Source organism: Terrapene carolina, unplaced genomic scaffold, assembly GCF_002925995.2.
Source record: "Terrapene carolina triunguis isolate 2854851 unplaced genomic scaffold, T_m_triunguis-2.0 Scaffold838, whole genome shotgun sequence".
Lineage (NCBI taxonomy): Eukaryota > Metazoa > Chordata > Testudines > Emydidae > Terrapene > Terrapene triunguis.
In genome coordinates, this window is record NW_020665189.1 from 6,088,814 (window position 1) to 6,102,494 (window position 13,681).

At 53.1% G+C, this 13,681-nt stretch overlaps 1 protein-coding gene across 3 annotated transcripts in view; it reads left to right on the top strand.

Annotated features, from left to right (window-relative positions):
• The window catches only part of MZB1 (marginal zone B and B1 cell specific protein), a 28,724-nt gene extending 17,896 nt beyond the window's left edge, over window positions 1–10,828 (top strand). For all 3 annotated transcript variants that reach the window (XM_024194004.2, XM_024194005.2, XM_024194003.3), the window contains 3 exons: window positions 5,195–5,316; window positions 7,865–7,969; window positions 9,105–10,828. In XM_024194004.2, coding sequence (XP_024049772.2) covers window positions 5,195–5,316; window positions 7,865–7,969; window positions 9,105–9,291 — 414 coding nt within the window. In that variant the 3' untranslated portion in view covers window positions 9,292–10,828. The remainder of the gene's footprint in view (window positions 1–5,194; window positions 5,317–7,864; window positions 7,970–9,104) is intronic.
• The last annotated feature ends 2,853 nt before the right edge of the window (window positions 10,829–13,681 follow it).

Consider the following 13,681-nt stretch of genomic DNA (forward strand, 5'->3'; position numbering starts at 1 on the left):
AGCACAGAGTAACCCAGCCCATAAGCTCTGTGGGGCAAGCCCTGCCTCCCCCTCCAGCACTGGGATGGGCCCTGCCCATCACAGAAGCACACTGGTTTTGCTGCACAGGGAGTGAGGGGGCAGGCGCTGAGAGCTAGAGCATGGAGGGGGAGCAGAATACCAGAGCTGGGATCTGCCAGGTGGAGCTAAGAGGAGAATCCAGCTCCAAAATCTTGGCAAAGGAATTTTTGCCAGAGCTGCTTCCCTTGCCCACATTCCTAGGAACTGTGGGGGAAGAGGAATGGGTCAGCGGTGGGCAGTGTCAAGGGAAAGCCAGGGGAACAATAACCATTCAGGGTCACTGGCGTGAAGCAGGCATTCCTGGGCCAGAGATGTAGGACTCAGTCCTGCAATTGGATCCTACTGGGTATTTTTCCCCTTCCTCTGGTATAAATTCCACAGTTGATGCAAGTGACTTGTAATATGTGACCCAGATTTAATGGCCTTTTATTCATTGTTTATGGTTGACGTTGTGGACTGGGTACAAATTGCTGTGCCTGGCTGTAAACCATCTCACACCGCTTTGCAGTAATAATCTTCTGGCTCAGCAAGGCACTCTGAGGCCAGATTTTGAGAGCCTGGCCCCCAACACAATTTTGCACCCACTGTTATTCGGAGGCACAGTTTATGTTGTAGACACCTAATTCTCTCAGCCCATTCAGGGACTTTCCCATCCAAATGCCATATGCCATGCTCAGAAAAACTCACTCCAAATCACCTCCTTAAAGTGCAGCTCTGCTCTGCAAAGTAACTCTGCAAAAGTGCAGCTTCTTACTCGGCAGATCTGTTCCTCATGGGTGTCAGAGATGAGTTTATCTAGACTTGCTCTGAACAGGGTTAGGCAACACAGCAGTTAAACCTCAGCACCTTGTCTACACTAGAGCTGCCCTGGAGTTAGTGATGGTGGGAAAACATGTTAGTGGGGAAAGGCTAGAGTAGACAAGTGGTGCATCCTTGGGCATGTTGGGCTGATCCAAAGCCCACTGAAGTCCAGGGGAGTCTTTCCACTAACTTCAATGCCCTTTAGATCACGCCATTGTGAAACAAATGTTCAGTCCTAACAATGGCACAGCACCTTCCATCCAAAGCTCTCAAGGTGCTTCCTAAGTATGACTGAATTAAGCTTCGCTCCCTCCCGCCCCCAAAAGCTAGGTGGGAATGGACATACAGTTACCAGTGACCTGTCCTGAGCGGAAGCACTGGGCCTTCCCTGGGCTCCTGGCGGTCCTGCTCTCCTCCGGCTGATCTCCTTAGCAAAGCAGCATATCCACGTTGAACTCCAAGGCAGGAGCAATTGCTGGGGGCCTTGTGTCCCTGTATTTCAGGGAGCTAATGCACAGGAGCTAATGAAGGAGAGCCCAGATCCCCAGGAGACGCCAGGGCAAGGCGTTCATAGCTTGCCGTTCCAACATGGGCAGTTGCAGAAGCTAAATCTACATGAGGATGTCCCTGGTGTATTAAAAAGAAAACCTCCTCTTGCAGAGAGGGGCAGGATGCTGCCGTTAACAGCTGGCTCACACCCGTCCCAAAGCGGACTCTGTTTTCCCGCTAGAGGGTAAAAATGGATTTATGCAAATCACCCCAACCAGAGGCCTGCAGGTGCAGAACGTCCCGGGAGAAAATCCCCTAGAAAACAGCCACACAGCTGCTTTCAATAGCCTTCGCTGGCTCAGGCTGCAGTGCTGTGGCTCCCAGTCCAGCGATACCAGCCCTGTGCGAGTCTGACTACAGCCACTTCTGGGTGAGATCTCACAGCTCTTTCCTACCCAGGAATTCAGCCTTGCAACCCCCATGGGAGGTAGGGAAGCACTGCTGCCCCATCTCACAGAGGGTTAGGTGACTTGGCCATGTTCATGCAGCAAGTCAGTGGCAAAGCTGGTCATAGACCCCCTAGGAGCCCTGATCACTGATCAGCTGCTGTGTCTATGCCCAATGCCTTTCTGCCCATGAGCTAATGAAAGGGTTTCTTTGCTGCATCCAGCATCCAGCCCACACTGCCCTGATGTAGTACTGGAGCCCCCAACTCCCTGGACTTGGCTCATCGATAGAGACTGTTGCACTGGGAACACTTTAGTGGTCTAGCTCAGCTCCTCAGAGGTCTTCAGGCACCTGACTCCCTTTGACTTCAATGGGAACTCAGCCCTAGTGCCTATGCCTGGCTCCAAGTGTGTGTGTGTGTGTTCTGTGCTGGGCTGGGCTGACAGCCCCCTAGAGCAGCGGAAGCTTCCTCCCATCATGCCCTGCCTCCCCACATGTGCTTCAGTCCCGGCCCAGAGGGACCACTCCTACGGGAGAGTGGGGGGTGCAGCCAGCCAACGAGAAAGCCAGTCATGGCTGTAACTGCTCCGAGTTACAGGGGTTGTTGCTGAGAGCTAAGCCTGAAGCCCACCAAACTCATTACACATCTGCAGCAAACAGCCGCAGTTGGTCACTGACACCCTGGGGCTGCGGCAGGGTTGCCCGTGGGCACTGAAACAGGTCCTTTCCGACCGTGCAGAGGAAAGACAAGCTGAGCCGCAGCTGCCCCTGAGAGTAGCTATATTTTGGCTCTTGTGCCAGGCTTTTCAAAACAGCTCGGCATGTTGGGTATTGATAAATCAGTCCCTTTGGCTAGCCTCACCTCTGTTGTGAGTGCTGAGCCTTCAATACCTAGCCTTTCAGCTTGGCAGGGTAACACAGGGCTCATAAGAATTAGCGAGGAAGGAGCCTTAGGCCATCCAATGCAGGTTGTTGTCTTCCTATCTCTTTGCCCAGCTCTCTCTTCTCCATCATTCCCCTCCCTCCTCCTCCCCCCCCCCCCCAGTCTCTTTCATCTGCCATCCTTCAGGGCCAACACCTGTTTGGTTTTCTGTTGGCCTCGGGCTTTGCTCCAAACGTTTGCTAACAGGTGGCCTGCTGCTGCCCCTGCATGCCCACTGCAGCTGAGCCTTACTGGTATGTGAGGGGAGGATGCAAACTGATTTTAGCTTCTGGCCTGAAAGAAAGGAAACTCTGGGCGAGTGTTCAAGGACCACACTGCAGACGGGGATCCTGCCCCCACTCACCTGCAAAGTGGGCTGGAGGCGTCGCTGCACAGCAGTCCCTCGGCCTGTGCATCCATCCGTCCGTCCCTCACGCACCCACCGCTTCCCCCATGGGTTTGGAGGGAGGGGACACGTGGACACTTTTTGGCAGATTATTTAACGAGCTGATTTGCATATTTGAAAAGACTGCCCAGCTAACTTTCAGCTTCAATCTGTGGGCAACAGGCCCTGGCCCAGCAGCGGCAGGGGCCATGCATGGAGCTGCACAAACCTTGGCAGCAGGGGCATGTGTTCTAGAGAGCGCCGGGGTGCTAGGGAGATAGGTGGATGCTGGCGGGTGCCTGAGGGGGAACTAGGGGTCAGTGCTGTTCCTTGCTCCCCTTCGGTCCCTGCTCCCCCAGCAGCTGCTTCCCCGGTTGGATCCAGCAGGGGGTGCAGAACAGGGTGAGAGAAAGGGGTCTTCTGCCTGCCTGCGACTGCGCCCCTAGTGGCCACCAGCTGCAATTGCAGGCCAGGCCTGAAGGATGGTTGGTGGCTTTGCTAGCCGGTGAGTCCTCTCCAGTGCGCTCCGCTCCCCGCCTGTCCAGCCGGGCCCTGCCTTCCCTAGGCCCAAATCCCCCCATTCAGTGGGGGGTGGCTGAGGCAGGCCAGGGCAGAGCCAGAGCTGCCTAGTTAGGAGTCCCAGCTGCAATCTCCAGCCTGCCCAGCTGGGGACGGATGAGACGGGCTGGCCGAGCCCAGCAGCTGTTAGGCAGCTGGCACAGGGAGGGGGAAGGAGCCAGACAAAAGCTGGGAAGAGGGGAAAGACATTTTTTCCTCAAGCCCCCATCATTACACCCGTGCTGGCTGGATGCCATTAGCAGCTGCAGGACAGAAGCAGCCAAGCTGGCTTTAGGAGCCGCTCCTGAGCAGCCCCATTGACCGGGGCAGGCTTGGTGGGGCTTCCTAGCTAGTATTGGCATGGCTGCACCAGTGCAGGTCTGACTGCCTCCTGGGTTTCTCCTCCACGCATCCCAAGGGGAAGGGACAGATCCTTCCACAGTAGGGTTGCCAACTTTCTAATTGCTGAAAACCGAACACCCTTGCCCAGCCCCCCCGCCTCACTTCTTCCCCGGAGGCCCCATCCCTGCTCACTCCTCTTCCCCCTTCCTCCATTGCTCACTCTCCATACACACCCTCACTCACTCCCCCCTCTCCTGGGACTCACCTGCTGCCTGCAGAGCCAGGCTGGGAGGAGCTGATGCGGAGCCTGCCCAATTGGGGCACAGCGGGGGCTGCTCTCTGGAACAAGGGGCTGGGGTGGGGAAATCGGGGCAGAAGAGGGGGCAGACAGGATCACCACCACCACCAGGCAGTGGCATCTACCTCTTGGAGCCCGGTCCGGAAGCCAGCCACTGCTCTGTCAGGTGTCAGCAGCTGAGCGGAGAGCAGCTCCTCTATGTGGCTCCAGCTGCAGCTGCTGCTCTTCCTACCCCTAAGTGGCAAAGGCCAGTTACTGTGGCCAACTGGACTTTTAGCGTCCGGTCAGCATAGCTGACTGGATGCTACCCGGTTCCCTTTTCAGCTGGACATTCCGCTTGAAAACCAGACACTTGTCAACTTGATTCCACAGAGCAGGAGCCAAGGTCTGGAAGAGTCAGTGACTTGCTCTAGCAGCGCCAAGATTTGAACCCAGCTCTTCTGAGTGCAGGGCCTTAACCATGACCCTTACACCAGGGGCTGGAAGGAGCCAGGCATAGAGGCATGACACAGGAACCCCCTTATGCCAGGAGACCCTGAGAGTCATTTATCATCTGTTTACACCAGCAGAATGTTTTCAAGGGGTCACATCAGTATGGAAGATTGGGCCCTGTGTGTGTAATTTAAATATATGGGGGAGGTACCCTGGCTAAGCACCATGAAAGCCCGCCGGTTTGTTTGTGTGTGCACTGTCACATGTGCTCGGTGTTTCTCTTCCACAAAAATCTAGGCACTAGAAGCACATTCAGACAAGTGGGTTTGAGCATCCCCTGACCAGAGCAGGGCTGTGCATTGCTAACATCCCCACCATGTTTCACGGAGCAGTGTTCCCTCCTGAATATTATTTCAATCTCAGCTGGCACAGACTGATCGTTCTCTGTCTTGTATTGAAGATGCAGGAATACCTGACAAAAGCAGAATCCAAACGGCCGTCTGCTAAAGCGCCGGCCGCTCGCCTGAGCGAGTCCGAATACGTGGACACACTGGAGAACAGCTGCTCGCAGAGCTGGGAAAAGTGAGTCAGTGCACGCTTTGATCTGAGCCCATCGTGTGTGCATGGTGGCCAGTATATCTGCCCAGTGTAGCACGGCCTGCTCTCCTCCTCAGCCCCCGGAAAGGAATTGAGCAGCACTTCAGGACCCAGCAAAGCTAAACCAGAGAGACCCATGAGCATTTCCAGGGAGATGCCTGTGTCAGCTGGGAATGGGAAGGGCACTGGGCTCCCTACAGAAACTCAGTCCTCAGCAGTCCAGGGGGAGCTTAGAATGACTCGGGGGAGATCATATTTAGACAGCACAGATGATCAAGGCAGGTCTTGGATTAGCGGGATTTCTTTAGATTGGGGAGTCTTGTGCTCCAAGCCCAAAGCAAAGGGTGATGGTGGGCGGAGAACCACCCTTAAGCACAGCTCCTGGCGCCATGGCCCCTTAGGCACAGCACCGTGATCCTGGAAGGTGCTCAGCACCCATGGAAGACACCAGGAACTTGGGTGAACAGTGTTTCCCAGAGGTGCTCAGCACCTGGCAGCACTGGGCCCCGAGCAGGCTGGTGACAGAGGAGAAGGCTTTGTATTTCCCCAGCATCATTCAGCCTTGGGGTCTCCCCACTCAGGGCAGCAGCTCCCTGGCCTTTCTCACTGGAAAAGGTGGCTGCCATCTCGCCTGGCCTGATGTCCCAACCCCAAACACCTGACCCATTCAGACAAGGCTGTCGGTGCTGTTCGGTCAGCCTGGATCGCAGCTGGTTGGGAGAGGGGCTCTGCTGGCCCCTTGGCCTGGTGAGCCGACCAGTGACCAAAACAACAGTGCAGGCCTGCGGCTGCTTCTCAGAGTGTTAGCCCAGCCCATGAGCCAGGCCACAAGCGTCCGGGCCAGCCCCTCCCAAACTCCGAGACCCGAGTGTGCCAGCTCCTTTGGGGTTCTGCTGCCCCAGAGACAGCCCAGGCAACTGACACTGGGTTTCTTGAGTCCTAGGCAGCGCCCTGACCACTGGCCCATCCTTCCTCTCTACGGGGGCAAGTCTGGGCTTTGCTGTCATGTAGACCAGCTCCATGTGAGAGCCACCAGGAAGCCAGGCACTGTACAGGGTCCTGCAAGATGGGTGGGGAATTTCTTCTGCCTGCTGAAACGTGACCCACTATGACACAGCTAGCCCTGCTCCTGGGAAATGGGCCTAGGGCCTTGAATGACCACAGAGGCTCAGGACCTCATTTGAGGAGACAGTGCCAGGAGCTCCCCTTTCCTGCCCCCCCTGGGCAAGGCAGGCCCAGCTCCCTCCTCTCTCCCCTGCAGGTGTGAGATAGGGTTACCATCTGTCCGGGTTTCCCCGGACATGTCCGGCTTTTTCAGCTTTAAATGGCCGTCCGGGGGGGATTTCTAATAAAGTAGAAATGTCCGGGATTTCTCCCTTCCCCTCATGCAGAGTGCGGCACGGCTGATTGGACGGCTGGGCCTGATTGAAAGCTGCTCGCAGCCACTGGGGCCTCTAGCAGCCAGAGTCCCTCCCCCTCCCCTGCTCCCTCCTCCCCCGCAGAGCAGTGCCACAGTGTTTGGCTGCACGTGGAGCTCACAGCTCTCCCTCGGCCTGGTGGGGGGGGCAGGTAAGGGACAGGGAACAGGGAGGGTTAAATTGGTCAGGGGTTCTGGGGGGGGGCTGTCAGGAGAAGGGGTGTAGAGAGCGGTTGGGGCAGTCAGGGGACAGGGAGCAGGGAGACTTAGATAGGGGGTGGGGTCCTGGGGGCAGTTAGGGTGGGGGGAGTCTCAGGAGAGGGCAGTCAGGGGACAGGTCGGGGGATTCTGAGCGAGGCGGGAAGTGGGAGGGGGCGGGGCTAGGGCGGCACCCCGTGTCCTCTTTTTTGATTGTTGAAATATGGTAACCCTAGTGTGAGATCTCCAGTGAGCAGTGGGGAGGGAGCTGCGCCCCCTGCCCTGGGTGTAGACTGGGAGGCATGCTGCAGCACCCTCACAGTTGGCAGAGGTGTGTCTCCAGTGTGTGCTCCCCATCCTGGCTGACTGCCACAGCCCTGCCTACGGCTTCCAGCCACGCTGTGGCCCCTCCGCACGCCCTCTAGCTCACCCGCGGGTGCCAGGGGACAGAGCCCTGCCCTTGGAGAGGGACCTGTTGTGTGAGGCTCAGTCCTGCCCTACCCCGGCACTCAGAACACTGGGATCCAGGGCTGCAATTCAGCCCCTCCAGGAGGCAGGGGCCAGCTGTGCCGCTCAGCTCTGGAGCTGCCCATTTCCACAGCTCCTGATGCCTCAGCTCTGGGCTTTGGGCTTTTGCAGCCCAGCTCTGCAATTGATCAAAGTTCAGATTCAAGCCAAACTCAGGGAGGGTGTTTTATTTAGCTGCAGGCAAATCCCCAAGGCTCAGTGACACGTAACAATAGGGACATAAACAAGGGGGTTAATAGATTCCTGCTCACAGGCTCCCCTGTAATCAGAGGAAAGGCCTGGGCTGCCCTCCCCTCACCAGCCCCAACCACCAACTGCTTGGCCTCACACTCCCCTTCCCCAGGGGGCTTGGGGTTTGTGTGACCATCACTGTTCCCTTTCTCTCGCCAGCTATGGAGTGCAAGAAGTGGGGGGAGTGAAACGCTTCGCAGGGCCTGGCCTGAAGAGCCAGGAGACCATGAGTGTGATGATGACGGGTGGACCATGGCCAGCAAGGTAAGCCCACTGTCAGAGCCAGGCAAACATGAGTGGGGGGCTGGGGAGCGTGTTAATGGAGGAGTAGCCTTGGGGGGGCGCAGCAAAGTTTGAAATACCAAATGCAATTCCCTGCTGTATTTGTGGGGGAACAACCCCCCTGGAAGCCAACTGGCTGTTTTTCTGGATGCTAAATGAGTTGCCAGTGGCAAACTAGGCTCTATTAATGGTGCCTTCCAAAGGAAATGGAAACGGGGCTTGCACCGGTCCCCTGGGGCTCTCGCTTCCAGACAGGGACCAGCCTGAGCCCCCACTTCCTGCTGAGCAGCAAAGGAGAGAGGGCAGCTGCTGAGCATGCTCCCCACACCTGGCTCCCAGCCTGGCACTGTGATGCGAGTAATGTTTGCAGAAGTGCCCAAGGGCCAGATTTTAAAAGGGTTTTGATGCCTCACTCCCAATGGGACTTAGATGCCTAAAAACCTTTGAGAGTCTGGGCCTGAGTCCCATTTTCCATGGTGAACGTTGCCAACCTTGTGCCGAGCAGTAGCAGATTTCAGAGCCATGCCGGTTGGCGGAGAAATCCGTGGCCCTGAGTGTGGATATTTTTGTAGAGTCACTTGTTTGTTGACACTCTTTGTGCCAGTCCATGAATGGCGGTGCTCACACACAGCACCCAGGCAATCCTCTCTTGTAGAAATCTCAGCCCCAGAGAGCAAACTTGCTAGATGTTTGCAACAGCTCCCCGCAAACAGGGCCGGCTCCAGGCACCAGCTTAACAAGCAGGTGCTTGGGGCGGCCAAGGGAGAGGGGCGGCACCTGCGGCAATTCGGGGGCGGCCGGTCCCTCACTCCCTCTAGGAGCGAAGGACCTGCCGCTGAACTGCCGCCGCCGATCGCGGCTATTTTTTTTTCCCCCCTAATTGCCGCCACCGATTGCGATTGCGGCTTTTTTTTTTTTTTTGCTTGGGGCGGCAGAAATGCTGGAGCTGGCCCTGCCCGCAAAGAAACTAGATCACAACACCGCATTGCTTCCAACTCCGTGCACAGCTCACACGCTGAGACAAACAACTTGTTGTCCTGTGTGTGATAGCGCCACCTGTCGGCACCTGCCGTAACAATGACGTGAATTCCTGTTTCTGTTTCTCTTGTCTTTGTAGATTATATAAGCTGTGCCACAGCTACCTGGGGGAATTTGGGGAAGAGCAGATCTACGAGGAGTACCGACGCAGGCCGGCTGCCTTGGCAGAGTTCCTGTGCTTCGAAGAGCAGAGAGCCTGTACAAGACTTAGCGACACCAAGAGCAAAAGCCCAAACAAAGCGAAGACTCTGCAGAGTGAGCTGTAGTTCTGCTCCTGCTCAGCCAAGATTGGCAAATAGGTCTAAGCTGACGAGCGTGTGCCGTCAGCCTGGCCTGCAGATTGTCCATCAAAGGAGACCAATGTGAAGTTTCTGGGCTTTCCCCAAAAAAACAAATGCTTCCAGGCTCTTTTATATCGTTGTTATTGCTGAAAAAAGATCAATCCCCATAACCCCGCAGGGCTGACAGGCAACCCAATAATAAGAAAACAACGTGTACATCCGGGCAACTCTATCATAACAAACCAAAATATACAATCAGGCAACGAAATAATAACAAACCAATATGTAAATCCAGGCAACCCTATCATAACAAAACGGTATGTACAGTCAGGCAGCTTTATAAGAATAAAATGATATTCTTAGCCCAGCAATTATTTATGGACAACCCTAAAATAAACCAACACACATACATAATTACATACCATATATCAATCCAATGCCAGAAACATGGTGGCAGATCCTCGGTGTAAATTATCATAGCTTCAGCAAAGTCTGTTGGAGCTGGGCTGTAGTCAATGGCACTCTGACAATTTCCACCTGCTGAGGATCTGCCCACTAGATCTAATATAAGCTCAGTATATTGAAATAGTTACATCCAGTCTGATTTTTAGAAGCCCCGACTCCTCACAGGTCCCTTTGACTTCCTTTCCCACATTGAGTCATGGGGCATATGTAGGTTTGTTGTTGAATTCCTCAGGTTCCTAGCTGTGCATTCTATAAATAATGCATTTTACTAACTATATGAGTATAAATCAATGGCCCATCATTTCCCATTGTATCTCACATCTTTAAGTCATTCTCAGAAGGTCATTTAAATGATTGTCAACCCTATGGCGCCCATGGTGCAAATATGTTTCAGGTGGTTTGAAAAAAATCTCTTTCTAGGCTGTTCTCTCATATGGGCTAGTGCTCATTGCCTGGCAGTGCTAAGGTGTTTCCTTCACCACCTAACTGAGCACAAGGGCATTGATGGCTTAAGTCAGTGTGGAAACTTTCTGTCTTTGTTTAAGTGGAGGGGTTTTAAGTGCATTTGGGGGCCTTTTACTCACTGTATGATCAATTGTTTTCCCCTGGCTATTCTTCCCCTGTTATTTCTATCTAATTTTAAGCTGCCTATCTTTTGCTCATCACCTGGGCTCAACAGGTGACCCTGCTGCCCTCTCTTCCCAGCACTTTGGGACGTTTCAATCTTTTCCCACCTAACTTGGTTCACTTCTTCCTGCACAGCAGGATTTTTCTGACAGCGAGAGTCATTCCTTTGTGAATGTTTCCAGTTATTAACTGCTTCCTGTTGTGGCTCACAGGCCTGCAGTCTGATGAGCAGGCTGTGCGTTTAATATGTTGTTCCGATCCTGTTCTAGGTTCCTGCTTTACATTGTTAATTTCTAGCTGGCCGAGTGTCTGGGCTGAATGGCGCTGTCATTTCAGGGGATGGTTTGTTTTATAAAACGTTATGGTCTGAAAACTGGTTTATTTTGCCACAGAAAAATGCAACGGAAATTAAAGAAAACTTGAAAATGTTGACATTGCGTTGAAAAATCAAAAAAGTTTAGCTGAAAAGCAAAAAGTGTTTGGTTTTCAGTTTTTCAATGAAAACTCAAAATATCCCATGGAAAGCAGCCACTTTGGGGGGAAAAATTATTTAGTTGAAAACTCGATTTTCTGTCAAAAACCTGCTGAGATCGAAAATTTTTGACCAGCCCTACTCATGGGCCTGGCTTAGTAAAAGGCTCAGGACAGTGGGAGCTGGGCACTCTGGGAGACCTGGCCTGAGCTTGTGTAGTGCTGAGCACGTCCTGAGACAGCATTCTTCAGCTCTCATTACTGTCAGTAGGAGTTGGAGGCACTCAGCACCTGGCTGGATCAGTCCCTGCTTGTGCGTGTTCAGGCATTTTTGGAAATGTTCCCAAGTGCTGAAAGGGTTCCCAGCTTAGCAAAGCGCGTGCTCGTCTGGAAAGTCACACTGTAAAGCGTGTTGTTCGTTAGTCTTTCATGAAACAACTTTTAGTGGCAACCATTTGCAGCTGATTAAAATGGTTTGCTCTTCCAATCAGTTAATATGAACAATGTCATGTGACTTTTGGTGACCAACTACATGTCCCAAACAAAGAATAGTCTGAGTGAACTGTTCACAATCGACTTATGGTCTGAAAATTATTCACTCCAACACATTCACTGGAAAAAAGTTAGACTGATTCATACACCGTTCTCTAACCAAGAAAGGATCTGATGTTACGACGCATGCTGTACATAATGAATAGCTCAACCAGTTCATGAAATGAGACGGTTTGCAGATCCTCTGTCGGGATCATCACATACTCTGACTTTTTTTACATTGTTCCTTTAAAGAGCTATTTACAAAACCAAAAGAAAAAGTGTAACATTTTCCAAAGTGCCTATGTCACTTCGGAGTCTGGGACTCATTAAGAGTCATAGGCAATTAGGCACTTTTGCAAATTGGATTTAGGTTCCCAAGTCACTTACGCACTTTTGAAAATTTTACCCACGATCTATGGCAGAATGAGAGCTGACATCAAACTGAAAATGAGGGCCCGAGTCTGCTCCCCCTTATATTAGTGTAACAACACTGCAATGGAGTTGCTCCTGTTTTACACTAGTGTTAATGAGAGGAGAATAAGGCCCTAGGGCTTTGGCTACATGGGAAGGTTTTGCAGTATAACCTAAGATGTGAATTTAAACCATTATAATTCTACCATCATAACTCCCTCTATGGACACTCATACCAGAATAGTGTGTCCACACAGGAGGCTGGCTATGCGGCATAACTATAGCAGTGTAACTGGTACAACTTTCCCGTGTAGACAAGGCCTTAGTTAAGTCAAGTCAAGTTCTAATATGCTCCACGGCCATTATAACATCCCTCCTCATTCTACATGAGAATAGCTACTACATGCACGTACAATCTTACCATGTCCCATAGGGCTGAATACTCAATGAGTTAGGTGCCTAAATACCTCTGAGGGTCTAGTCCTGACTCCTCTTCCCATCATGCAGCCCAAGCAGTGCTGGGCAAGCAGGTACGGCTCCAGGGTTTTTGCCGCCCCAAGAGGAGGAAAAAAAAAAAAAAAACCCGCGATCATGATCGGCGGCAATTCAGCGGTAGCTCCACCGCGCCGCTTTCTTCTTTGGCGGCAATTCGGCAGCCGGTCCTTCCCTCCGAGAGGACCGAGGGACCAGCCACCGAATTACCGCCAAAGAGCCCGACATGCCGCTCCTTCCCCTTGGCCGTCCCAACCACCTGCTTGCTGAGCTGGTGCCTGGAGCCGGCCCTGTGGGCAAGGCAGGTGGGGGAGCACTGCCTTGTGCAGCGTCACTTTGCATTGGGTCACTTGACCTCTGCAGGTGGCTTCAGGGGCAGTGACCAGCAGCGATCAGATGGCAGCATGGCCAAGGGCTGTGGGAGCAGAGCAGGAAGCTACCCAAAAGCACTGGGCCTCTGTGCAGATGGCATTGGCCTCTGTGGGTGTCCAAAGAACTGTGCAGGACTTAGCAACATTTACAAGACTAGGGGGCCAAACCCCAGCTGGAGCCCTGTTCTTCCCAGCCTCTTAGGGAATGATTTGGAGCAACTCTGGTAGTTTTGTGCCCCCTAGCTTGGCTTTTCCCCGTGTAGGAGATAATGTGGCCACCAAAAATTAGAGATGGAGAAGATGTCTTAGGTCATCAAGTCAATCCCTGCCAGCGCAGGATTGTACTTTGGGGCTTATCTATACATGGTCTTTGTATCACTATAACTCCAAGCCTCTAGTGTGGATGCAGTTATACTGCTGCTTATAGTTACAGCAGTACAAAATCTGGTGTAGACCAGCCCTTATAGGGTCATTCTTAAGTGCTTTGCTCAGGTCAGTTTCCCACCATTCAAGCACTGGGCCTTGCAGTGCTACCCATGGGTCTTCTCTCATTCCAGATGGGATTCCCAGCTGTGCAGCCCAGCCCATCATTGTCCCAGATCCCACATTTGCCATCCTTCTGGATGTATCAACAGCTAGGTTTCCTCTTTGTGATGCAGTTAACAGTGACTAATTCCACTGTGTGTGTGATGGGTGTCCACCCCACACAAGGCAGAGCAGGCTGCAACTTGGGGGGAGCGAGGGATTGAAAGGCTGATTGATGATGGAACCCAGCTGAGAAGGAACAGGTGGGGCTGGTATAAAGCCAGGAAGTTCACAGCAGAAAGGGGCTTCTGGGGAAGTAGTCTGCAATCACCCCCTGGGAGAAGGGAGTTTGGGCTGGTAAACCTGGAGGAGTCAGAAGATGTAGGAAGGAGTCCAGGGCAATAGCAGCAGGGTCTGGGAAAAAGCAGACCACAATTACTAGACATAGGGTCCCTGGACTGGATCCTGGAGTAGAGGGT